Source organism: Delphinapterus leucas, chromosome 16 (assembly GCF_059928025.1).
Source record: "Delphinapterus leucas isolate spDelLeu-1000000601 "Yukka" chromosome 16, BTC_Dleu_Yukka2, whole genome shotgun sequence".
In the NCBI taxonomy this organism is placed as follows: Eukaryota; Metazoa; Chordata; class Mammalia; order Artiodactyla; family Monodontidae; genus Delphinapterus; species Delphinapterus leucas.
The window spans coordinates 55,710,741-55,735,820 of record NC_143144.1 but is presented as its reverse complement, the minus strand read 5'-3'; the positions used below and the strand labels follow the sequence as shown (position 1 = coordinate 55,735,820).

The following is a 25,080-nucleotide window of genomic DNA, read 5'->3' as shown; positions in this document are numbered from 1 at the left end:
CACAATGATAAATGGGTTAATTCACCAAGAAGACATAAATTCTAAATCTGTGTGCATCTAACAGCAGAGTTTCAAAATACATGGAGCAAAAACTGATAGAACTAAAAGAAGAAATGGACAAACTCGTAATTACAGTTGGCAACTTCAATTCTCCTCTCTCAGTAACTGATAGAACTAGTATACAGAAAAACAGTAAGGATATAGAAAAACTAAACGACACTTTGATCAACTGGATCAGAAGTTATTCTTATCGGTAGGAGAATGATGAATAAACTATAATAGATAATATTCACAACCAGGGCTGTCACATAGTATACAGCTCCAGGGGTCCTTGCACATAAATTGTGAGTTGTGTGGCACACAAACTGCTTAAGTGCACGTAGTGGTCCTGCCCGCACTTTAGAATAATATGGATGTTTTAAGAAGAATGAATTCATTTACTTGGAGTATTTTCACTATTTTTGAAGGAGAAAAATAACATGCAGGAAAGCATACACAATGTGGTCCCATTTTTATAAAACAAACAGGAACATATGAATATATGTATATATGTGTACATGAGAATGTTGGTAAGTGGAAGATACCTGTTGGTAAGGGGGTGGGTGGAGTGAATAATGTGGGTGGAGGAGGGGAGAATAGTGGGACAGGGACCCAAGCAGAAAAGGAAAAGAAAAAGAAAACCTGCACTTTAAAACATGATCATTTTTATGCACAAATAATAAGTCCCTCTAAAAATAATTTTTAAGTGTTCTCAAATATAAAAAAGGAAAAATACTACTTTATTCGGTTACCTAAAATCTTTCAATGATTGATTTGCTGTTCTACTTTAAATAAAATACAAACTCTTTACCATGACCTGTGCGATCTGGTCCTTGTCTACCTCTCCAACCTTATGTGCTACTACCCTTCCCTCTCCATATAAGTCTCTTTCTGGACTAGAGGCCTTTGTAATTGCAGTCTCCTCTGCCTCAAATACTTTTGCCACAGGTCTCTGCATGACTGGCTTCCTCTCAACTGTGGAAGTCACAGATGTCTACCCAATAGCCATCCCCCCCTACTTCCTCACCAACAGAACCCTGATTTTACTGGGAGAGCAATATGTCCATTTAAAATACTTGATCTCTGGCCTCTCTTGTGGCTAGGAGTGATGCAATTCTGGCCAATGGAATGTAAGTAGAAGTTGCTGGACACAGCCTCCCGGAAAGCCTTTTAAAAGAGCTAAACCAGAGGCCTTTTCTACCTCCTCCTTCCCTTTCTGCATTTTCTTGCCATGAAAATGACTGCGAGGCCATGGCCTCTGTGGTTCCCAGGTCAGCAGTCTCAGTATCACCTGGGAACTTGTTATAAATGCAAATTATCAGGCCCCACCCCAGATCCCACTGAATCAGTAACTCTGAAGGTTAGGCCCAGCAATCTGTGTTTCAACAAAGTCTTCAGGTGACTCTTAGGCATGCTGAAGTTTGAGAGCCACTGAGAAAGAGGATAGAAGTCTCCTTAGAGATGGTGAAGAAGACGCACGAAGATTAGTGCACTTCTGACATCCCAGAGCTACTGCACTAGAGTTGGACTGCCTCCTTCACACCTGGCAGTTGTATAATCCCTATTTGGTTACGCTACTGTGATTAGGTTTCTGTTACATGCAACTGAATGCAATTCTATTTGATAAATCATCTTTTAAATCTCTGCTCAAACATTATCTCCGTGGAGAGGCCTTCCCTCACTACACTGCTTATATCCTCCATCCCCAGCAAAGTCCTTCTCCATCATGCCAACCTTTTTGCTTCCTTTATAGCGGGAGTCCCCAGCCTCCCGTCAGCGGCCTGTTAGGAACCGGGCCGCCAAGCAGGAGGTGAGCGGTGGGCGAGTGAGCGAAGCTTCTTCATCTGCCGCTCCCCACTGCTCGCGTTACCGCCTGAGCCATCCCACCCCACCCCCTCCACTCCACCACCGCCGTCCGTGGAAAAATTGTCTTCCACGAAACCGGTCCCTGGTGCCAAAAAGGTTGGGGACCACTGCTTTATAGCACTCATCATACCCTGAAATGATCTCACTTACTTACTGTTTATTTGCTTCTGAGCTGTTTCCCTTGTAAGAATGTAAACTTCCCTTGTAAGAATGTCTTTTCACTACTGTCCTCCAGCACATATAAAGTGCCTGGTACATAATGGATGCTTTGTAATTATTTGTGGAAAGATTCATAGAATTTTATAATTGCATGTTACATTTAATATCACGTATTTTTAAAACAGTAAAATGAAAAAAATGGTTCATTATAGACAATCACAACTTTTAGGAAAAATTTTTAGTTGGGAAACACATACACATATTTTAAAATGCATATAATACAGAATACAATACACACGCGCCTATGAACACTTTCTACCTTACTCTTAAGTGGCCTATCAATTCTAAAACCACAAACAATTAACAAAATAGCTATGTAAACATTCAGTGTGTCACAAAATGAACTGCATGAATTCAGCATCTCTTTGGCAAACTTGGCTTTTCATAGATACGATTTTGTGCTACCCCAATCAGTGTGGGAGGCTTGTTAACAACAAAACTTCCTATAGCATTTAAACACAAACATTCAAATAAAAACAAAAATTCTGATCATTTTTCTCATGCATGCCAGAGGACATATATAACTAGGTTTTAACCTTGCAGAGAAAGCATTCTCTTTACCCACATACCCACTCTTTCTACTCTTCTAGTAATCTTGAGTTTGGTCCGAGACTAACACCCCGCAAATAAATGAGGTCTTCTCTGGCATCAACCTATGCAGGTATGTTGGGGGAGGGGATACAGACTGAGGGTTCCCTGAGGATGAATTTGGGGTCTCTGCTCTCTGCTTGTGGGAGTGACTCAAGAAGCCCCAGTGCTACTACAGCGGGAGAAGTGAATTTTCTTTTTATGACTTTTACCTCATATAAAACTGCTCTCATCATATAAAACCTTTGGAAATCTGTATCTTTTGATTTAAAAAAATAAGTTGTTATGTCACATTTAAATAAACTGTATGAATACTCTTCTCAATGAAGCACAGAACAATCAAATACAAGAAAGTACAGTGTTTCCTACTTAGATACCTAGCCACTCTTTCTTGAGGCCCTAGATGGGTCTCCTTGGGGGCACCGTTGTGAAAGAAAAGCAGCAGAAAAGTGCCAGAGGCAGAATGGGGGGCTGCTCATTAAGAAAATAAGGAGCTCTGGGATTTGGTAAGACCATTTTCTCCCTCTCTCACAGAATCAGGAAAGCATTTAGGTAGTGTTTCCTGGGAGTCCCTTCCAAATACTTGGAGATGAAATGACTTCAGGTCAGTGGCATCCAAAGAGAAAATTTTTGAGAAGCCCCCAGAAGCGGTCCTCAACCCAACATGGCATATTTCCCTCTTATTCTTAACCAGTGAAATAATCTTTTATCTCACGAGAAGCAGTGACCTTGGGTTTCTATTTGAATAACTTCTGCCTGGAATTCCATCAGAACCAGCATCAGATGTACTAGCCTCACTTCAGTAAAGACAACACTCTATAAGGTAAGGTTCTCACTCTTAACTGGTCAAGAGAGTTACCTGGGGAGCTTGTTTAAAATAAGGTAGGTTCTGGAGCTGTACTCCCAGAGATCCCCATTCAGTAGGTCCTGGGTGGGATGTGGGATTCTGCATTTTCAATAAGGCTTTCCGGGTGATTTTGATGGAGGTGGTGCGGGGCCCCCAATTTGAGTAACACTGGCTCAGAGAGAAGTCAGAATTGCTTCTTTCCCAGAATAAGACCTACCGTAGACAGCGACCCAAGGCGCCAGACTTCCCAAAGTGTCCTCCCTGACGAGGTCTCCGGTGAGGAGGTCATTTATGCTTGTCCTCAAAGACTCAGGGAGTGAGTCTTGTGCCCAACTCTATTAAGTGAACCAAAAATTGGGCTCACACTTGTCTGGATTTGAGGATAAATAGGAAAATCCCAAGTACTAGAAAAGTTTGGCTTCTGGTTGGGGGCATATGTACAATCCTTCCCTTTTCCCTTATTCCTTTTCACTGATATCGCGCTAATGAAGCCAAATAGACCCAAACAGATAATATGTTGTTTGCGTAGGGGTGAATATACACAGCTAGAGCGAATTCTGTCTGAGGAAATTCAGAGGAATGAATTCCAGTTTGATACACAGCATCAATAACTGACTGTACATCAGTGTATGGCATCTGGATAGGAAATCCTGCGACCTAGACAAATGGCAGAATAACACGTAAAACCACATTACGGTCACGTAGGTGACGGAGAATTACTGGATGCAAAGAGATTACAGAAGCCTCAAAGAAGTGGAAGTCATAAAATAATAGTAATAGTTATCATTTTGTGGGTGCTTACTATGTTCTAGGCACAATGCTAAATACTTCACATATATATTTAATCCTTAAACAACCCTTTGAGGTAGGCTTTGTTATAATCGCCACTTTAGAGAGAGAGGAGCAGAACCAGGTCTGTCTAATGCCAGAGCCTGCACACTTAACATTCCACATATTTGCACCCTTTCTGGAATAGCAAACTGCCAACAAGGAAACCTTGATCCTATAAGTGACAGATTTAAGGGAGCATTTTGGAAGAATTTATTTAACATTGATTCAGTTTATATTTATTGATAACCATATGACAGGATTAAAGGGTATGGAACATGGTCCCATGTAAAATTATCTATTTAAGAATATACAAAGGACAATCATTAGCTTCTTTCAAGACTTAGTTTGCTTATTTCGGGAGGCTTTTCCTGATCTTTAAATCTGTTGATGTGCTCTTCTCTTGTGGTTGCATAGGACACTGTCCTTTCCTAGCTTATTTAATAAAATATACTGCAATTACTCGTTTTCTGGTCTATTTCTCAAACTAGCCCACAGTCTCTGTGAATGCTCAAGATTGTATCGGTCTTGTTTACTGTCATAACCCCAAGTGTCTAGCACAATGGCTGCCACATAGGATACAAATAATAGTTAACATTTATTCAGTGCTGGGTGCTATGGTTAAGCAGCTCACTTAATCCTCACCACAACCACAAAGCAGGTAACTCTTTTTATCCCTGTTTATCTTGAGCCGTGGGGTAGAAGGTATAGAGAAGTTAGGCAATCTGGTCAAAGTTAATGAGTGGTTGAGCCAGGATTTGAACCCAAGCTGCAGGATTCGGTCTAGGTTTATGAATGTGTGTTATTAAATAGCAGATAATTTTACAAAGGAACTCCAAGTTTTAAACCTTGGCTTATCTCTTTACCCCCTCATTCTATTAAAAAGAAAGCAAAACAAAACAACTTCCTCCCTATTCATGAATGAATAGTGCCTGCAGATCCCTCCCTGGCAGCCTGAGTATAAACTCCCAACAGATTCCTTCCTTTCTTCTCTTAGAGGGTTTCCCGAGGAGACATCTTCTAGTCTACGGGATAGGAGGGGGAAGGAATATCACTCTTGGGAGGCTGGGGCTTCCAAAAACCCACTGGAACAATTCATAGGGAAAAGGAGGTGAGAGGATTCCAGAACTAAGGACATCATAGGGGAAGAAAAGAAGGACCCTAACAATACACCAGATGCCCACCATGTCTGATTATGGACTTAACTGAGTTTGAAGTGCCTTTCTACCATCCATGATGATGTCAAATGTGCTGGTGAATATATGAGAGGAGGTCAGAAGTCCAGGCTGGATGTATAAATTTGAGAATAATTTGCATGTAGAAGATATTGAAGCTTGCCTTAGTCCTCTTGCCCAGAAGCAAGGACATGGAATCCATTCTATTACTACCATCTAGAAATCATTTTTTAGTTTCTTAGTTGCAAGTGGTTTCCTTTTGGCTATCTCTTTCCAAAGTTTGTGGTTTATACATTAAAAAACTGATTCCAAGAAAATGTCACGCAATCTGGTCATGGTACTAGTTACTCACTACATTTGAAATTTCTCCGTCTATAAGTAAATGCATTTTAATGCCATAGCATGTATCACCTAAGATCAAGATAAAAGGCATTTCAGGGATACTTAAGATTAGTATCATCTGGCAATTAATAACATAGATAAAACAAATGACATTAATGCATTAAATCATATACAAACCCAGTAAAATTGTAGCAGCCTTTCAAATTCACTCTCTTCTTCAGATGAAACAAAGTTTCCGGTGCCAAGCTCTAACTTAGGAAGGATTTGTCTTAAAATGAAAGTACATTGTCTATTCCAACGTGTTGGCTGTTTAGGTCGCCATTCCATTATTTTATATTTCAGAGTTCTTTCAATCCTAAGGTAAGAATGCAAAGATTATTTTATGATAAATTACAACTCATTTAAATAAATGGGAAAAAAGTTTTGTCACTTTTTCTCAAGTATGAGAATGATACTTTTTTGATTTAGGAGAAAACCAGACCTCTATGGCTAGGGATATCTGCCTACTGGGTGTGATTTGCCTACCATCTGATTACTGGGTTGGCATTCCTATTCTCCAAGACCCTCCTTTGACATAAGACATTGTGTTTCCAAGAAATGCCTTTACAAAAATTCAGATATCTTGTCTGGGATAATGTTAGCAGGAGTGGGGTAACTGGGTCAGCTAATTCAGCAAGCAGAATTGGGAGGAAATGAAGCACTGGGCTGATCAGTATGACGAGCAGTTTCCCTACCAGAATGTATGCTCCACAAGCGCAGGGAGTTCTGCCTACCTATGCCGCCTCTAAAACAGTGCCTGCTGAGGAACTGTTTCGGGGAGGGGAGAAAGTGGAGCACAGTGTGAGTTGGTTGAAGGAAGCTTCTCCTCTGGGCAGGATCATTGTGTGCTCCGGAAGAAGCTGCTGGGCCTCTCCTCTCGGCTGAGTCCATAAAGTAACTAAGCGGTTTCGAGTTTGCAGAGAGTCTCAGTCACGGCTATACGCCAGAATCACCTGTAGGACTTTATCAAAATATTTCACTGTCTTCCAGATAGTGATTCAACAGGTCTGGTCTTGACCTCTGGCACCTATATTTTAAAATAGTTCTAGAAGCACTTTCTGATGAAAACCAGAAGTTGGGGACCATTTTCCTAGTGCTTTTATTCCTTCTTTGTTAAGAGTTGGGGAAGAAGGAGGGGAATAAGAGGTGAGAGTTGTGTGCTAGTGAGAAAAGGGAGTGGCAAAATGATTTTTGTCATATTCTGTTTCAATTAGTTGGTAGCGGCTTACATGCCAGCCTGCTGTGTCAGCATGAGTCACTGGAGGTAGTCAGATCTAGAAGCTTCTGACACATCTGGAGTAGGAGTGAGGTCTGCTGCAAGGCTGTGACCCTTTGGGCTTGACTCAACAACTCCTCCGGACATATGTGTGTGTGTGTGTGTGTGTGTGTGTGTGTGTGTGTGTGTGTGGTGGGGGAGGGGGAGGGGTGCCTACTAGGGACAGTACTGATGTTGCTGCCACCCAGCTTGGCTGTTTTTACCACACACCAAGTTGTGGGCCATTTACCTTCCTGTCCTTTCAAGAAGTGTTAGCTACTGCATTATTATTACTATACGGCTCAATAGGTGTCTGTGTTGAGAACTTCCTAACGGCAGCCCACAATGTTTTCCAGATGCAACCATATTTAACTTGGCATGTTTTTTCAAAAAGTGCCGTGGATAGCAGAGGGGCTGATTTTTGATGCATGCACCAAGAGACAGATGACTCAGTGGAAGTAACTATTATAATCTCCATTTCATGCTTCTGTTGCTGAATCCAATGGGTATTTTGAGAGACTGGGTTAGAGGACTGAAGGGTGGCTGAATGAGAGATTAGAGAGAAAACATGATAATCATAACATATAAATAGAGATCATACCTGTTCTTTAGATCTTCTACCATGCTTTTATTAGTATCAGAATAAGTTATTTCTTCAGGCTGAAATACAGAAAACTGAAAGTTAGAAAAGATTCTAGGGAGACCATCTTTACGTCAGTCGCCCCTTGGAGTGCTGATTATAATGAGGGTGAACCTAAACCAGTCTCATGTGGCAAAAACACTCAGTGGTAGAGGCACAAAGGTAACACAGATCACAGTGTTCCCTTTGATTTTAATACTACTTCACCAGGGCATGGAAGGGAGAATGGATTTACAAAAGATATTTTTCATGACAGAAAAAGATCTGCTGTCCCCATCTGTTTATTCAAACAAGCATTTGACATGCTTATTGATTCTACCAGATAATCTTGGAAGTTGCACTGGTATCTTCCACTTATTAACTGTGACCTTGGTGAAGTCACTTAACCTCTGTGAGTCTCAGTTACCACGTCTTTTAAAGAGGGACAATAACAGTACCTACTCCCCTGGGACCATGCAAAGATTTTAAAATCAAGTAATACATGTAAAGCCTGGCACATATTGTTCAACAAAGATCAGATACTATTGTTATTATTACTCTTGTAGCATGGTGTATCATCTTCCTCCTTTGATTATTTGTTCCTTTCAGCAGGCGGGAGTCAGGGCTCTGTGTTTGCATGTGCGCATGTGCACACACTCGCACATACACGCAGAGTCCATTTCAGTCTCCCCGTCTCCAAGCCTTTGCCCCAGGCACCCCAGCAACAGCAGAGAGCAATGCTCTACCATGTTTCCCCATGTTGCCCCCTGAGCAGGATTTTCTGGGAGGAGGAGGGGACTTCTCCAACGCCCTCCCCGCTACCTAACCCGTTCCTCCCCTCCCTGCAGGGCTCAGATAGACAAGAGGGAGGGGTTGGGTTTAGGCGGTTTTTACTTAGGATATTTCTGAGCTGAGAAATAGAGGAGCTATAGAGACACGGACAGATGTTTCCCCCTCATGAGTGGAATGAGGGTTGTACGAAAAGAAGGAAACATTTGCTAGGCCTCTAGGTCTTAGAAAATTTCGGGAGTGATTTGAGGGGGCTCAGTCTGTCAGGTGGCGATCTAAGCCAGTGGCTCCCAAAATGTGGCCCCCAGGCCAGCAACCTCAGACCCAGTGATTCAGAAACTCTGAGGGTAAGGCCCAGCAATCCATTTTTCCACAAGCCCTCCAGAAGGTTCTGATGCCTGCCGTGGTTGGAGAGCCACTAGATTAGAGCATAGGCTCAAGCACAGTGACTTTCCCCACAGTGAACACGGCAGGAGATGAGAGACACGGGAGAAAGGGAAGCGTAAACTGCGGCATCACCTTACAGGGGCCACCAACTCTCACAGTCAGGACAGGTAAACTGAAGTCCCTGATTGCTGTCACCAGCCACTGTCTGCCCCTCCAAAACAATCCCCTGCACCCCTATCCTGGCAACGCTTACGGATTAGTTAGGCCACTTTCAGGCCTGAAAAAGAGGCCTGGGTTATGTTGACTTGATAAGTTTATGGAGTGTTAGTCTATTTTCTTTTCAGGCAAAGGCCCCTTTCAGGGAATTCATATCCTTTAAAACTTCGAGAGGATTTCCCTGTTAACTCCATCTCTGAATACCCATATTCTCATCATACACACTCAAATTTGCCTTCTCAATTGCGATGAAGAAAAAAAATGACAACAGTGTTCACCACAGGTAGTGGTTTGTTCCGGTATGTGTGCGACAAGGCAGAAGATCAAGGGCCATTAACCCACAGGAAAGAAATCAGTAGGGATACAAGTCAAAGGCAACTATGAGTTTTATATTTATATATTCAACTTGACAAAGGGTTTAGTGGCTTTTAAAAATATAATTTTGATTATGGCAGCCCTTGCCTTGGTGATGTTGGCTTCTGACTGTCCTCTGCTCACTCCTTGGCAGCAGCCAGGCTGGCCTTTCAGCTCCTCGACAGACATCTGCTTGCCACTGCAGGTCTTCATGCCTGCTGTCCCCGCTCTGTGCTGGGACCATTCTCCTCCTTAACTTCCATCTAGACCAGCTCCTGCTCACCCTTCTTCACTCTGCTAGTCATCACTTTTTTTCCCCAGGAAGCCCCTGCAACTCCCCTTCACCTCAGGCCTCCTGCTGAGTGCTCCCCAAAGCACATTCATTTCTTCTATAATAGCATTTATCGCTCTGTACAGCAAGTGCTCGTCTCCTTCTGTTTCCTCCTCTAGAACACAAGCTCCAAGAGCACTGAGACATGTCTTTTTCCTCGTGGTACCTATACCTAAAACAGTGGTGGCCCGCTGCAGCACTCAATACACATTACCTGAATTAATAAGAGAATGATTAATAGAAACAAAAAACCTCAACTCTAAATATATCATTCTCCCCCCTAGGAGGCAGCATATTGCTTTCTAAAGTCACAACTTTGGGATGGGAAAAGCAAGCAAGGTCTGTGGATGCCACAAATGTGGTTTGCTCAAGAGAGATAAGCACACTTCCCCTTCCTTATAAGGACTTTACAAACATCTGCAAGGAGAATGTTCAGAAGGATGCACAAGAAGCTACCAACAGTGGCTATTTCTTAGAAAGTGGGAAAAAGATGTTGAAGAGGAGAGAAACTCTTCACTTTTTACACTTTGATACTGTTTGATTTTTCTCCCCACAACCACCATTCCTTCTTTTTGATATTATGAACTATGTCAAACATTCTCAGATAAAGCACTGAGAATAATGTAATGAACATCCACCCAACATACATACCACCAAGCTATATCTAATCTTTGCATTCTTCCATACTTGTTCTAGGTATTTTTTAAAGATGTAAAACATTACAGATAGATTTGAAGTACTCTGTATACTGCTCCCTGATATCATTCTTTTTTTTCCCTCTTTCCAAAGGTAAACTTTACCCTAAATTTGGTGTTTATCATTCCCATGCAAGCTTTTACACTATCAGTATATATCTCTATATACGTAAACAACATATATTTTTCAAACTTCATATAAGTGTGTCATTTCACATCTTCTTTACTTTGCTTAACATTACATTTTTTATATTCATTCATGTTGATAACAGTGGCTCTAGGTCAGTAGTTCTCAACCTTGGCTGCATGTGGGATCACATGGGGAGCTTTAAGTAATACCAACGCGTGGGCTCTTCCCTCAGACATTCTGATACAATGCATGTACAGCCAAGTTGAGAGCTACAGTAAAGTAGTTTCATATATTCTTTTTTTTTACTGCTGTATAGAATATTTTATAGTAGGAGTATTCATAACTCATGTGCCCATTTTCTGGTTGATGAATTGTTTCCTTTTATTTATTTATTTATTGCTATTTCAAGCAATTCAGTAATGACCATCGTGTACTTGTCTCCCTGTGCGTGTATCTCTAGGGTATATACTTAGAAGATGAACTGGTGGATCAGAGGCTGAGTTTCTTCAGCTTTACCAACCTTACCATACTGCTTTCTAAAGTGTTTATAGCAATTCACACTCCCACCCTTTCTCTGCCTCTTTGCCAATACTAGATGTGATCACACTTTTTAAAAAGTTTGGCCAGTCTTCTACATGTGAAATAGTGTTCTATTGTTTTAAATTGCATTTCCCTCGTTATGAGTGACGTTGAGCCCTAGAGTTTCTGCTTCTGTGACTTGTCTTCTTCCTATTTTTCCATTGTCCTTTTTCTCATCCCCCCTCTCTTTCTTCCTCTGGGTCATAGCTCCTAGCTTTTGAATTGTGCAGTTGCCTGCACACTGCCATCCCATGGCTCTCAATCCAGAGACAGCTGTCGACATGGAATTTGGGTGCCTTCCCAAAGCAGTAGTGAGCACATCATAGATCCCCTGGACAAGCCATCTGGTGATTAGGTTGGTTCCTGATTCTCAGCTCTGTACTTTGGTCTCTGACCTCCTGAGCCCCAGGCAGTGAGTCTGCTGCTTTTCTTTCCCATCTCCTCTCAAGAGTAGCAAAGTAGGGGAGCCGCAACACAGTCCCTGGCTTCAAAAAGTGAGACTGGCTCTGGTTCTCTGGATTTCATGAAGCATTTTCAGACCTTGGTGCCGTCCTCTTTGGGCCCCACTCACTGCTAGTGTTTCTGTCCTGCTTCTATTCCATGAGATAACTACCATGGTTCGGGGCCCAGACAAGCCTTCTGTTTTTCCGTTTTTATACTTTATCACTGTTATGGATATGTAGTAGAAGGGCTAGGTCAAAGTAAGAACTTATTACACCATCTTGACATTATTTTTTATGTTTCATGATGAACATTAAAAAATTTTTGTTTTAAAACCTAAATTCACAATTAAGATGATACCTTCTTCTCAATCCCTCTTTTCTGCAAGTAGAGAAAAAGGATCGCAATAGCCCAAACTCAGGCTGGAGGGCAGAGAAAACTAGGTTTTATTAACACTGCCAAATAATTCAATAAGCAATCAGCTGTATAAACATCATAAGAGCTGTCACAATTCCTAAGATTAGAACCAATGGTAACTTTCATAGAGACACACCTGGAAAAGTATAATTTACCTGTATGCTTTGTGCTTTCGTCCCTTGATAATTTTTTGGAAGCAACTGTTTCCAGAAACTTTCCTTTGAATAGTCAAAATATACAGCCCTTGGTGAATTATTCTGCTGAATGTTAAACCAGACCTATTAATACATCAACATAAAATCAGTAGAGGCCCACAGGAGTACGAAGCCCATAGTAGGTTCGGACGGAGCAAAATTTTACAGTCCTACTCCCCAGTGAAGTGGCGGAAGCCAAGGATGGTTCTGAGGCAGGAGGTACAGAGATTCCAGGGGTGTGTGCACGCTAGACTGCTCGCTGGTTCTCAACCTCGGAGGCACTGCAGAATCACGTCAAGGAGCCTTGGGGATAAAAGATTCCCCTGGCCCTACACCCCAGGGATTCTAACTGAACATCTATAGCTTCTTCCAAGCTCCCACATGATTCTAACATATGGTCAGTGTACAGAACCACAGGTTTAACTCTTGAGGAGATAACTCAAGATCCCGCCCCCCTCCCGCCCCCCGCCATATACTTACATTTTCACCATCAAACAAACAATCTACACTTTGTAAGGGACAAAATGGGTCAAACTGCTTATGACATTGCCCAGTTAATGGATTCCAAAGCAAATATTCATCAGTTTCTGGCGTTAATACATAAGCCACATGTCCCTGTACGAAGAAAGAGTTAAAGTCATTTTTGGTGGATGATTGATTTCACTCATTTTCGTATGTGGAAATTACAGTGTAAGCATGTGATATCTCTGATTTTTTAATAGATAATATTGCCAGTTACCTTGGTTATTCTTTATTCCTGTATTATTTATTTATTTGCCTTGCCGCACAGCTTGCAGAATCTCAGTTCCCTGACCAGGGATTGAACCTGGGCCACGGCAGTGAGAGCCCAAAATCCTAGCCACTAGACCACAAGGGAACTCCCTGCTATCTCTGATTTTTAAAAGCCTTTTTTTAGGGCCTTTACAATTTTTTTGAAAAGGATAAAACCAAAGCAACTGAAATCCTCAGGCCCAGGCTAGCATGAGGAGTCAAATGAGAACTTTTGAGCTAGTGCTGCCACGTATGGTCCTGAAGGGTGTACCCTCATAGCAATAAAATATGTTGTTCTAACAAAATCAGTATATTATGACCAATTCCCAATAGCCAGTACTAAAGGGTTTTGAGGTAGGGGCGCTTTTGTGTAATTCACACAAAGGTGCTATAGGGATTAGCCCTGCTTTATGTGGAATATACTTGGAGACCAAGGGTGAACACCGTGCAGAGTTAGGGAATGGAATTTTGCCTAAGGCTCTGAAAAGCCAAGTGAAGTTGAAAAGCCATAAAATTAATTTTGTGAGCAAGATACGGAGTTAGAGGCCAGAGAGAAATTACACAGGAAAGCACCTGAGGAATAAAAGTAGCCATTATGTGATTATTTTGCTCTGCACATACTTTTGAAGTATAAACCTTTCTTACTTAGCAAAGAGTAAAAATTTCAGGTAACAATAATAATGACGCCCTAACAGTTATCGAGCACCCCGGCTACTGTACTCAGCGCTCACACCAAGCTTCTCACATGAATTCCGAATTCTGTGAGGCGGGGTGATTGTCGTGCCCATCTTTCACATGAAGCTTGTCTAGGGTAACAGTAAATGGAATTACTCCTTTTCGGGGAGGAGATAAACGAGGCTCAGAGAAATAAGGCTGAGATCGTACAGTTAGTAAACGTCATTTCTGGCTTTTAAAATCCTCTTTGACCTCCAAATCTATACTTTTTTTTTTTTTTTGCGGTAACGCGGGCCTCTCACTGTTGTGGCCTCTCCCGTTGCGGAGCAACAGGCTCCGGACGCGCAGGCTCAGCGGCCATGGCTCACGGGCCCAGCCGCTCCGCGGCATGTAAGGATCCTCCCGGATCGGGGCACGAACCCGTGTCTCCTGCATCGGCAGGCGGACTCTCAACCACTGCGCCACCAGGGAAGCCCCAAATCAATACTCTTAACACTGTGCTGTGTAGCCTGGTTTCCCTAACTCCAAAGCTCTTGCTCTTTATCACTGTGCTCATCTTTACAGTAAAGAGGCTTCACCTCAACCAGTAGCAGAGGTGAAAGGCACAGATGAGTGCTGCCACCCAGTGTTGACTCAGAGGTAAAACTGTAAAAATGTTTGTTGAAATATTGTTTACTGCCATCTAGTGGCACTCAAAACTACAGCAGGGGGATCATATGGGGAAATTAAGGGAATATAGAGAAATAAATGATCATGACAAAAACCATAAAACAGGACTGGAAGTTTTTGACACTTATCAAGATATTCATAGTAGGAGTAGAAACATCAAAAAGAAGACAGCTTTCTGGAGGCTTGAATGCAGGTGTATATAAGTTGTAAAAATTTCAGGTAGGTTAACATAAATTTCTGGCCCACTTCTTACACGATTAAAAAGTGAGCAGTGTAAAACAGGAAGAAGTACTTCTTAAGGATCTTAAAATATCGTGTTAGGGACACATAAAGATGATGGTGGTGATGATGGTTAACAACCACTATAACTACTACTGTAACTATTACTACATCACCTACCACCACCATTTTATTGAACATTTTCCACATAAACCAGGTGCTGTCCCCAGTGCTATTTACTATGTAATTTAATATTTTTAGTAGCTCCATGAAGTAGCACTATTATTTGTACTACTTTACGAAGAAGAAAAACAAAAGGAAGTCATTCTTTACATTGTAGAAATTTTGATGAACGAACATTATCCTCCTAAGTAAATAATTGTTCGCCTAGGAAATTTCCTAATTAGCTTGTGAAAAGAAGGAAACTTGGAGTTGAAGTCTTTTAAACTTGCAGCTAAAAGCTAATTAGTTTGTTTACACTATTTAAATATTAAGTCCAACACTTACTTCCAACATCGAGGTTCCTAGGAGGACCAAAGCTTTCTTTCCAAAATACAGGAAGAAATTACAGAGAAGTATGGCATGCTCCTCCTTATTTCCAATAGCCAAACTGATGCAGCGCTAAGGCAAAACAAAAGCAACAAGGACACAAAAAAGGAGGGGAGGAGAGAAAGTTGAGTAATGCAAGCATTCAACAGATTTAGAGTCCCTCCAAACCCTCACACACACATTCTTGCCAGGTCACTAAGATGACTGCAAAGCCGAAAGCTCCAGCACCCTTTGCCTGTTAAAACACTAGGGCATTAGAAAGAGAGAACATTAACTTGGAACATAAGGATCACCTTTATCATGGGATAATTAATGTGGATACTGTGTAAGTGACCCAATAATTTTATCCTCCAAAATGGAGCATTTTTGTTTGAGACAAATACCCTAGGAAAACAGGGATATCTTGGCTGATATTTTAAGGAACTTCACCTGATGGGAAATCACATAGTGTTTTTGGAGGAAGGGATCCTTTGGTCAATGGAGCTACACTCTGTCCTGTACCAACATAGTGCTCTCAACTGAAAGACAGGAAGAGATCTGAGTTGGAGCCCAATCAGAAAGAGTAATGGAAACTTCTTTAATTGAAAGAGCTGAACAGTTGGGCTGGGTGTAATCACATACAGGGTGCCTAGCAAAGCAGTGGTAGCAGGAGAGAAAAAGCACAGCAGAGGTGGCAGACCAGTGGCCTGTAACCTAGTTCTAGTTGATAGGTGTGTTTCGTTTGGCCCCGAAATGCTTTTAAAAAGTGTAAGATCTCATACAAAACTCTGGATTTCTGGCTTGAAAAAATCAAAGGATCTAACAAAATGTACAGGCCCAAATGTTCATATGGCAATGATGTATTATTGCTGAGTAGCGGCTGCACCATTTAGACTGCACATGTGCTTCCATTTCATTAGTCCCAGAGAAAGGGCTGTGGTGGTCAGGGAGCTTGGGGAGGGGGCGCTCAGGAGCCCTTGGAGTGACTATTTACCAGTCTGGAAGCATTTCAATGTTTTAACAACTGATATGGCCACATCAGTACACACCGGCTGAATGTGATGGTGAGGGATGGAGGCTAGGGAGGATGGTAACGTGGCTCTTCTGAAAGATGTGTGTGAACAGGAGAATGAGGAGCAGATTATGAGCAGTCTTCAATGTCAGGCCAAGGAGGTTCCCCTGACTGGATTTCATAAGAGAAGGAGGGAATGGATGAGAGTAGGTAACGGACATACTGCATTCCAGGTGCCTATCCTTTCAAAACCCCTGTATGACACAGATGAGGAAACTGAGGTCCAAAGCAGCTAAATAACTTATCTTAGGTCACACAGCTATCAGATGGTTGAAGTAGGATTTGAACCAAGGTTTGTTTGACTCCAAGACTGTACGTTGGGTAGGAGAAATAACTCTTGTCTTGTGACAATCTAATTAGTCATTCACTCATGGGTATCCCAAGTCCAAACAGTTCATGTCAATGGGAAGACATTAGCCAAGAGGAAGCCTATGACTGTGGTAACCTGTGGATTATGGGTATTGTTTGGATTGGAGGGCACTCGGGAGCACTAGTATTTGCCTGAATGGTTATTTTATGGTTATTTTTAGCTACTTTAGAGGCTATCTTTCAATGTTCTGCGGGATCATAATACCCCTGAACACATTCTGATTAGTTTGAAGAGTCTAAGAAGAATCTAGAGTTAACTGACACCTCTTTGAGTTTTACCAGATTTGAATCACTGGGTCCCAAAACAAACCACGTGCTTGTATCTCTCTTACTCCCACTTAGCAGAAGGCAGGGTAGCTGACCTATTAAGTTAGTCCTGTGCCCGCTAAGTCCATTTCAGCTAAAAAATCTAACCTCTAAAACATTCTAGATAAGTGCCAGGACTATCAGTTCCAGATGGAGAGTGTCCTTCTCTTAGGATCCCATCATGCTGGTATCTTCCATTAAAAATATTGAATACCTGCTAAATTTAAAGTACGTACAAGTGACGAATATAAAAATAAATAAGAATCAAATCTTCCTTATCATTCAAGGAGATTAAACTTGGGATGTATATGTACAGTGTGTGGGTATAGGGCCAGTATATAAGCAACTAAATATAATTTAAGGTGGAATGGAAAATGTGCTCTAATTAGGAGGGGGGCGGGGAATAGGATGCCTAGTTCAATTTGAATTTCAGATAAACAAGTAGTTTTTTAGTATAAATATGTCCCAAATATTGCATGGGGCCTGTATTTTACTTGGAAATCAGACTAAAGACAATTTTAATCCAAGTGCCAAGGAAGAGCACTGCTATACAAGCTCTTCATTCAGATGTGGGAAAACTGGGGAAAGCTTCTGGGAAGTGGTGGTATTTCTGCTAGACTTCAGGGTCTGACCACGTCTACAGTGAACAAGCCATATTTCTCTCTGGAGAATGTCATAATATTGTACTCCTGGGATTCCCGTTGAATCTCAATATTATGAGCTACTTAAAATGTTGAATAAGAATTTTGGTCTTTAAGAATTATTTTTACGGATGGTTATAGAGCTGAAAATGCTGTATTAAATTATCAATTGCCTTCACATTGCACGAAGCAAATTACTACATAAGTGCATAATATTTTTAAAAAGTTTCTTTTAAAAGAAAAGCAAGTAAGAAATACTATACATTTAAATTATAAAATGTAATTTGTTACCTCTGATGTCATCCATATATCAAAACCATCATTTTCGTCCAGTGTATCAGGCATAATAGGAATCAAAGATACAAAGCGAGCAACGAGGTCCTAAAATAATATTAACTAACAGTTACTGAGAGCATACTATATGCCTGTCACCAAGCACAGTGCTTTACACGCACTGTCATCATATTTAGTGTATCCTACAAGCCTATGAAGTACACACTATTATTAATTTTATTTTACAAAAGAAGAAACAAGCTTAGAGTGCTAAGGTAACTTGCTCAGGGTCACACACTAACACAATTTATGGGTCTCTGGGAATGAGCCCAAGTTAGCGTGACTTCAGAGCATGCATGCTAACCAGTACATTTCATTGTAATAAGTAAAAAATTTAAACACAATACATTACATGTATACTTTAAAGTATAACTGTTTAAAAAATGAAAAAAGATGTTGAAGAATAGCAAAAGTTTGATTTACTTTTAGGTTCAAAATCGAGCAGAAATATTTTTATTAATAAAATAAAACTAGTTATAAGTTGCTGCAGCAAGAAGTTATTGGTGCAGCCGACTTTCTCCAACAACAGAAGGTCTATTGTGGAGTGTTCCCCCTATAGGGCTGGAGATAAGGACTCGGACTAGAGTAGGAAAGAAGAAAGGAATACAAATAAACAATGAGCTAACACAGAAAGGTCACCAACATTTTCACTGATTTACAATAGCTACCATTTATGCACTATTATGACTTCCTACACTGGTCACCTTTCTGACTTCATGCAATTAATTAAACATGGTTCACAATCCTTGATAAGCAAAGGAGCTAGGATTTATGCTTTTTTAAAAAGGCAAAGATTGTCCTTGAAAGAAATCTGAGAGCATTATTATCTCCTTGGACTTTCGGTGTCAGGAAACAGGCAAGAAGAAACACGTAATGGAAAAGCAGAGTGTGGCAAAAGGTGATCTAAACTAGGACTTTTGATTTTAGCTTAAAGAATCCAGGTAAGAGCTTTATACTGGGAAATAATACAAATTTTCTGAGGAGAGCCAATTGACTCAATCAAGCCTGAATAAATAAAAGGTGTAAATGATTTTTCATAGATGCCCTTTAATCAAAGCTTATTTTTTCTTTTTTTTCATGAAAATAAAATCTTTATTTTCAGTTATTACCCACCAATAAGAGAAAGTTCACAGTTTTAGCTCTTGACACAAAGTGAACTAGAAGGCAAATTTACATCCATCAGATACAACTAATGGACCAACTTTTAAAAACCAGGCTATCTTGAAAGCTTGCAAGATACCAGATATTGCTGTGTATTCTCTAGTGACAGAATGCCAGCAATGGCTGACAATGACTTGTGAAGTGTTTTTAATAGCAGTGTTTTTTTATATGTTGCTACAAATCAGGAGGTTTATAACACATTCGTGTCCAGAAATGGGTTAAGATACTTTAAAGTCTAAACACACTATGTATGAGTGTGTTTAGGAGTATGTATGTTGCAGTCTCAAGAGGGGTCGGTAGTCCATATGGACTAAATTAATACTTGCCTCTGGGTAGCAGGTATGTTTGTTTGTAAATATAAAATTATGTTAAACATTAGCACCAGTGCAGAACATGCTCAGCATCATAAGATCCAAAACACCAGCACAAGTTTATCCATCATTAAAAAAACCAATTACCTCCTTCCTAAGATGTCAAACTAGTAGGTAACTAGATTAATAAATCTAACCCCAATGAATGACTCTTGCACTGTACAATTTCCCTTTTAGAAGTATAGGGGAGAACTAACCAGCTAAACAGACATGTTATGATTTAAAGTCTTAAATCATAAAGTGTTTTTAAAACTGGTTATTACCATACATAGATAGAAAATTACTAATAATAGTGACAAAAAAGAGCTTTAAAACTGTAAATAAAACCCCTTTCTTGTTTATCAATAAATGTTGCAGAAGACTTAAAAAAAAAAGATCCTAGAAAGCCTGTTTATTGATTATTCTCTCCATGTACGTTTTAGTAAGTGGTGATGCTCTTGATCAAGAAATCCATTATTAACCTAATTTTCTAATGGAGGGAGAGGTAAAAGATACTTATCACCTTCTGTGGAATCTATCAACTTAAGACCCAAATTAATAACAATATAGGAACTTCAGAAACAGTAAAATTTGTGGTTTGTATTTCATGGATGGTGCTGCTGTTCCAACCTTATAAAGTAAAGGTGTCTGCAAAGCTTATTTTTTTCTTCAACGGGAGACTAGATCTCTGATTTCACATTTTCGTTTCTCAAAGTGGAAGAAGCTACATTCTCTTCTGAGTCCATAATGAATACAGGTACACGTCTCTTTTGTCAGCTGGTAAATAACAGATATGCATAAAGCCACATAAGGATGGGGTGGGAAGTGTTATGTTGGCGGTTTACAGAGCAAAACGTAACATAGTTGGACTTCCCTGGTGGCACAGTGGTTAAGAATCCGCCTGCCAATGCAGGGGACACGGGTTTGATCCTTGGTCCGGGAAGATCCCACATGCTGCAGAACAACTGAGCCCGTGCGCCACAACTACTGAGCCCACGTGCTGCAACTACTGAAGCCTGCGCTCCTAGAGGCCGTGCTTTGCAACAAGAGAAGCCACCGCAATGAGAAGCCCACACACCGCAATGAAGAGTGGCCCCCGCTCGCCGCAACTAGAGGAAGCCTGTGTGCAGTAATGAAGACCCGAGGCAGCCAAAAATAAATAAAACAAAAAAACATAGTTTCTTCACTCCCACATACAACAAGAAGCAATCCTTAGAAGGGCACAACTCCTTTAGAAACATAACTTTTAATTTTGCCTGGAAGTCAAAGGAATTTTTCTGTGTCATTTTTCAAAGTTTGACAGAAAAGTTGTGAAGCTGATATGGTCACGTGAACTGGTGTGGCAACAGTGACTCTCTAGTACAAGTGGGCAGAAGTGAAGGGGATCAGGAAGAAATGTTTTCTTCCATCTGGTGCTCAAGAGGACACATTGCAACATAGATGGTTTCTCTCTCAGGAAGCTGTCTCTGAAGGTAAAGTAATTTTAATAAGAAAGTTATACTCAAAGCTAATAATAAAAAGTAAACAAGTTAAAATAAATATAAATTTGGAGTGATCAAAATGTTCTAAAATTTACTGTGGTGATGGTTGCACAACTCCGTGTATATACTAAAAGCCATTGAATTATATGCTTTGGAAGGGCAAATTGTATGGTATACGAATATCACAATAAAGCTACTAAAATAAATATAACTTACAAGTGTTGCATTAGAATCATGAAGAAATATATCCAGGAGTTGTTGAGGCGGATTCAATGCCTTGATATATCTTGTTACTAAGATCTGTACCCCTTCATCATTAAAAACAGTAGTTGTGATTCTTCGTTCAGGAAATAATGCCTTACAATTTTTTTTAAAATTCTGTGCTCTCTCCAAAACATCTATTTGACCTGAAAACTAGAATCAAGTTTAAAATATTTCAACATTGTACTATATTGTCTCCACAGGAAAATATCAAGAGCCAACATTCATTTTTGTCAGCTTTGAAATTAACACTTCTTTGATAGTATATATGAGAATAATTCATTGTAAAACCTACCTTGTTTAGTTCTGGATGACAGATGGCAAATGATATTTGAGGTTCAATAGTAGCAAAAATATTTAAGAAGGTACATTCTTTTAAGTTCTGTCCATTATAATCTTCTTTAGGAGACACATAAGTCTCACTCCAAGTATACCCAAGCAAAACTGGTGGAATATTTACTTGAAATGTTCCACTAATCTGAAAGAGTATATCAGTATAATGGGTTCTGCATGATGAAAATAAACATCAGTCAAATATAGTATAGCTCAGTTCAGTCTTCTCCATTGCAGGAAACAGGCTTGCATGGGTTCATGCTGATTCTACGAATAGGTACTTGCACAAGGATGGTAAGGTTCTCCATGATGATTTGTTCACAGGCAACCTTGACACCCTGGGTCCCTGTCTAATATGTAGTACGTGGAGAAGGCAGAAGTAAGAAAGTGATGAAACAATGAAGCAAGTTAATGGACCAGAGTGATAAAAGCTCTTAGAAGATCTAATTTAAGCTCAGAGAAAATGCTAAAAGACCATGATACATTTTGCATTGGGTCTGGAAAGAGGAAAAAAAACATAACAGCAGGAAGGATGACCCAAAGTCCACTGGAGGAGGGATCTTGTGTGTGTGTGTGTGTGTGTGTGTGTGTGTGTGTGCACGCGCATGTTTGGGAGGAGATAACTTACAATAATAACTAATAATAATACTAATATAACTAATAGTTATTGAGCACTTACTATGTACAAGGCATTCTGCCAAGTGCTTGATATAGATCATATTATTCAATAAGGTAGACACCGCTCTTATCTCCATTTTATAGATAAGGAAACTGGGGCTCAGAGCATGTAAGTAATTTGTGCAAGATCACAAAACTAATGAGTAGTAGAGCCAGGATTACAACCCAGGTTGGTCCACTTTTTTTTTTGCGGTACGCGGGCCTCTCACTGTTGTGGCCTCTCCCGCTGCGGAGCAACAGGCTCCGGACGCGCAGGCTCAGCGGCCATGGCTCAAGGGCCCAGCTGCTCCGCGGCATGTGGGATCTTCCCAGACTGGGGCACGAACCCGTGTCCCCTGCATCGGCAGGCAGGCGGACTCTCAACCACTGCGCCACCAGGGAAGCCCGGTTGGTCCCCCTTTTGAAGCTCACATTCTTAACTACTTCTCTATCCTAGGATCTGGCCTGAGACTGAGAAACACCTGCAGGGATTTACAAACATAGGAAGCCCTATACCTCCAACAATTTAAAATCTCCGTTGCTCTTTATTTGCAGCACTTGTATTTTCAACGTGCTCCCTCATGACATCCTGTGATTGCATAATACGCAGACGTTTCTATTCTCCTCCATTCTCTTCTCCTTTCGTACCAACAGTTTTAGGTGGTAACATGACAGCCATGTAGTGACCAAGTCACATAAGTAAAGTGCAAGAAGTCTGAGAGGTTTTCTGGGGAAGTGTCTGTTTTCCTGATACAGGCACTGCCCCTTCTTGCTTCACCCCACCTCCTGTCTGCAGCATGAGTATGAGGCTGGAGGTGCAATTATGAGGATGAAAGTCACATGATGAGGAGAGTAGAACAGAAAGACAAAAGTAGCTTTGGATCCTTGATGATATTCTTGAGCAGATGCACTGGCATCTAGACTTCTTTTTTGTGAGATAAATAGACCTCTTACATCAGCCACTGTTAGTCAGGTTTTCTGTTGCATATGACTGAATACAGTACTAACTGATAGACACATAAATCCTTCTGAGTCAAATGACTTTGTGTGCTTGATAAATGCATCTTTAGGGACTTGATTAAAAGTTATCTCCTCTGTAAATATTCCCCTGATCTTTCATCCTCCTCCTCATTCCCTTCTTACCTACCCCGAACCCCTCTGAACACCCCCTTGCTTCCCCCTCCAAACCAGGAAGGGTAGGGTACCCCTTACTCAGTGTTCTCCTAGTACCAATCTCATGCCCCTATCAAAGCCCTACAGCATTACCATGTTGTACTGAAATGGTTGTTTTCTTCTACAGACAGTGAACTCCTTGAGGTAGAAAATTCATTTCTGAATCATCTGTAACTGGCATGTCTCTGTAAGCAACAGGGCCCCAAATGAAATCTAGAATGGGGTTTTTATATTTTGCTGGCCACGTAGGCATTTTCTTGCTGCAAAACCCAACAGCAGAGCCCTCTGGGGGTGCCACAGATGCTAATCATCAGTCTCACCATTACCAATAAACAGTGTTTGAGGAGCTGAAACTCCTGGAACCCATGGTTACAAAGCAATGTCACTAAGCAGAACATGTATGAATCTGGTCTTACAAAACTATTATGAGCAAATATGAATGTTGCTTTAAGACCTAAGGCTACCTGTCCTTTTCTTCATCAACAAACACTCTAAAAATATATGAAATAAATTTGTGGGTGTCTCCTATTCCAGAGACAGCTAAAACCTTCAAACACTCCAACACCCATGGGGCAGTCGAATACAGGATCATTTTGACTGACTTATCAACCTGCCAGTCAGAATCTGACTCAAAGACACAGGTATTTCTATTAGCCAGAGACAAAAATTCAGAATAATTAGCAAAGAATCATCTTCTATTACCTCAGATTGTTGCAGGAGAGCAGAGAAAGGGAAGACAATGGATCCAAGCCAATTCTTTCTTATATATGAATGACCACTGCAGCTCTTGAAACTGTGATCCTATTAAAATAAATAATTTTTCTATTACTCATTCTATATCATGTGATGGATAATTTCACACAAACATGTAGGTAAGTATAAAAAATTCTCTTCCTTTTTAAAAAGAAGCCAAAGAGTAAATAGAAAAGATTTTTTTTCTCCGTTTAAAAAATTTCTTTAAAAGATAATTGACTATTTAAAGCAATAATAATGACCTGTTGTGGAGTTTATGACATACATATAAGGAAAATGTATGATAACACTAACACAAAGCACAGGAGGGGAAATGGAAGTATAGTAATATCCTGTTCTTACACTATACATGAAGTGGCATAATATTATATAAAGATAGACTGTGATAAAGATTATATAATAAAACCTAACACCATACACAAAAATAAACTCAAAATGGATTAAAGACCTAAATGTAAGACCGGACACTATAAAACACTTAGAGGAAAACATAGGAAGAACACTCTTTGATGTAAATCACAGCAAGATCTTTTTTGACCCACCTCCTAGAGTAATGGAAATAAAAACAAAAATAAACAAATGGGACCTAATTAAACTTAAAAGCTTTTGCACAACAAAGGAAACTATAAACAAGACGAAAAGACAACCCTCAGAATGGGAGAAAATATTTGCAAATGAATCAACAGACAAACGATTAGTCTCCAAAATATATAAACAGCTCATGCAGCTCAATTTAAAAAAACAAACAACCCAATCCAAAAATGGGCAGAAGACCTAAATAGACATTTCTCCAAAGAAGACATACAGATGGCCAAGAAGCACATGAAAAGCTGCTCAACATCACTAATTATTAGAGAAATGCAAATCAAAACTACAATGAGGTATCACCTCACACCAGTTAGAATGGGCATCATCAGAAAATCTACAACCAACAAATGCTGGAGAGGGTGTGGAGGAAAGGGAACCCTCTTGCACTGT

At 40.4% G+C, this 25,080-nt stretch overlaps 1 protein-coding gene across 1 annotated transcript in view; it reads right to left on the bottom strand.

Annotated features, from left to right (window-relative positions):
• Window positions 1-201: 201 nt before the first annotated feature.
• CC2D2B (coiled-coil and C2 domain containing 2B) overlaps window positions 202-25,080 on the bottom strand; it is a 110,535-nt gene continuing 85,656 nt past the window's right edge. Inside the window, exons 26-35 of the mRNA XM_089897289.1 lie at window positions 24,052-24,150; window positions 21,482-21,664; window positions 21,142-21,339; window positions 17,892-17,981; window positions 15,192-15,305; window positions 12,831-12,965; window positions 12,312-12,434; window positions 7,800-7,858; window positions 6,082-6,259; window positions 202-4,216 (exon numbers count right to left, since the gene is read on the bottom strand). Of these exons, the coding sequence (XP_089753415.1) occupies window positions 4,028-4,216; window positions 6,082-6,259; window positions 7,800-7,858; window positions 12,312-12,434; window positions 12,831-12,965; window positions 15,192-15,305; window positions 17,892-17,981; window positions 21,142-21,339; window positions 21,482-21,664; window positions 24,052-24,150 (1,368 nt within the window). The 3' untranslated portion in view covers window positions 202-4,027. The remainder of the gene's footprint in view (window positions 4,217-6,081; window positions 6,260-7,799; window positions 7,859-12,311; window positions 12,435-12,830; window positions 12,966-15,191; window positions 15,306-17,891; window positions 17,982-21,141; window positions 21,340-21,481; window positions 21,665-24,051; window positions 24,151-25,080) is intronic.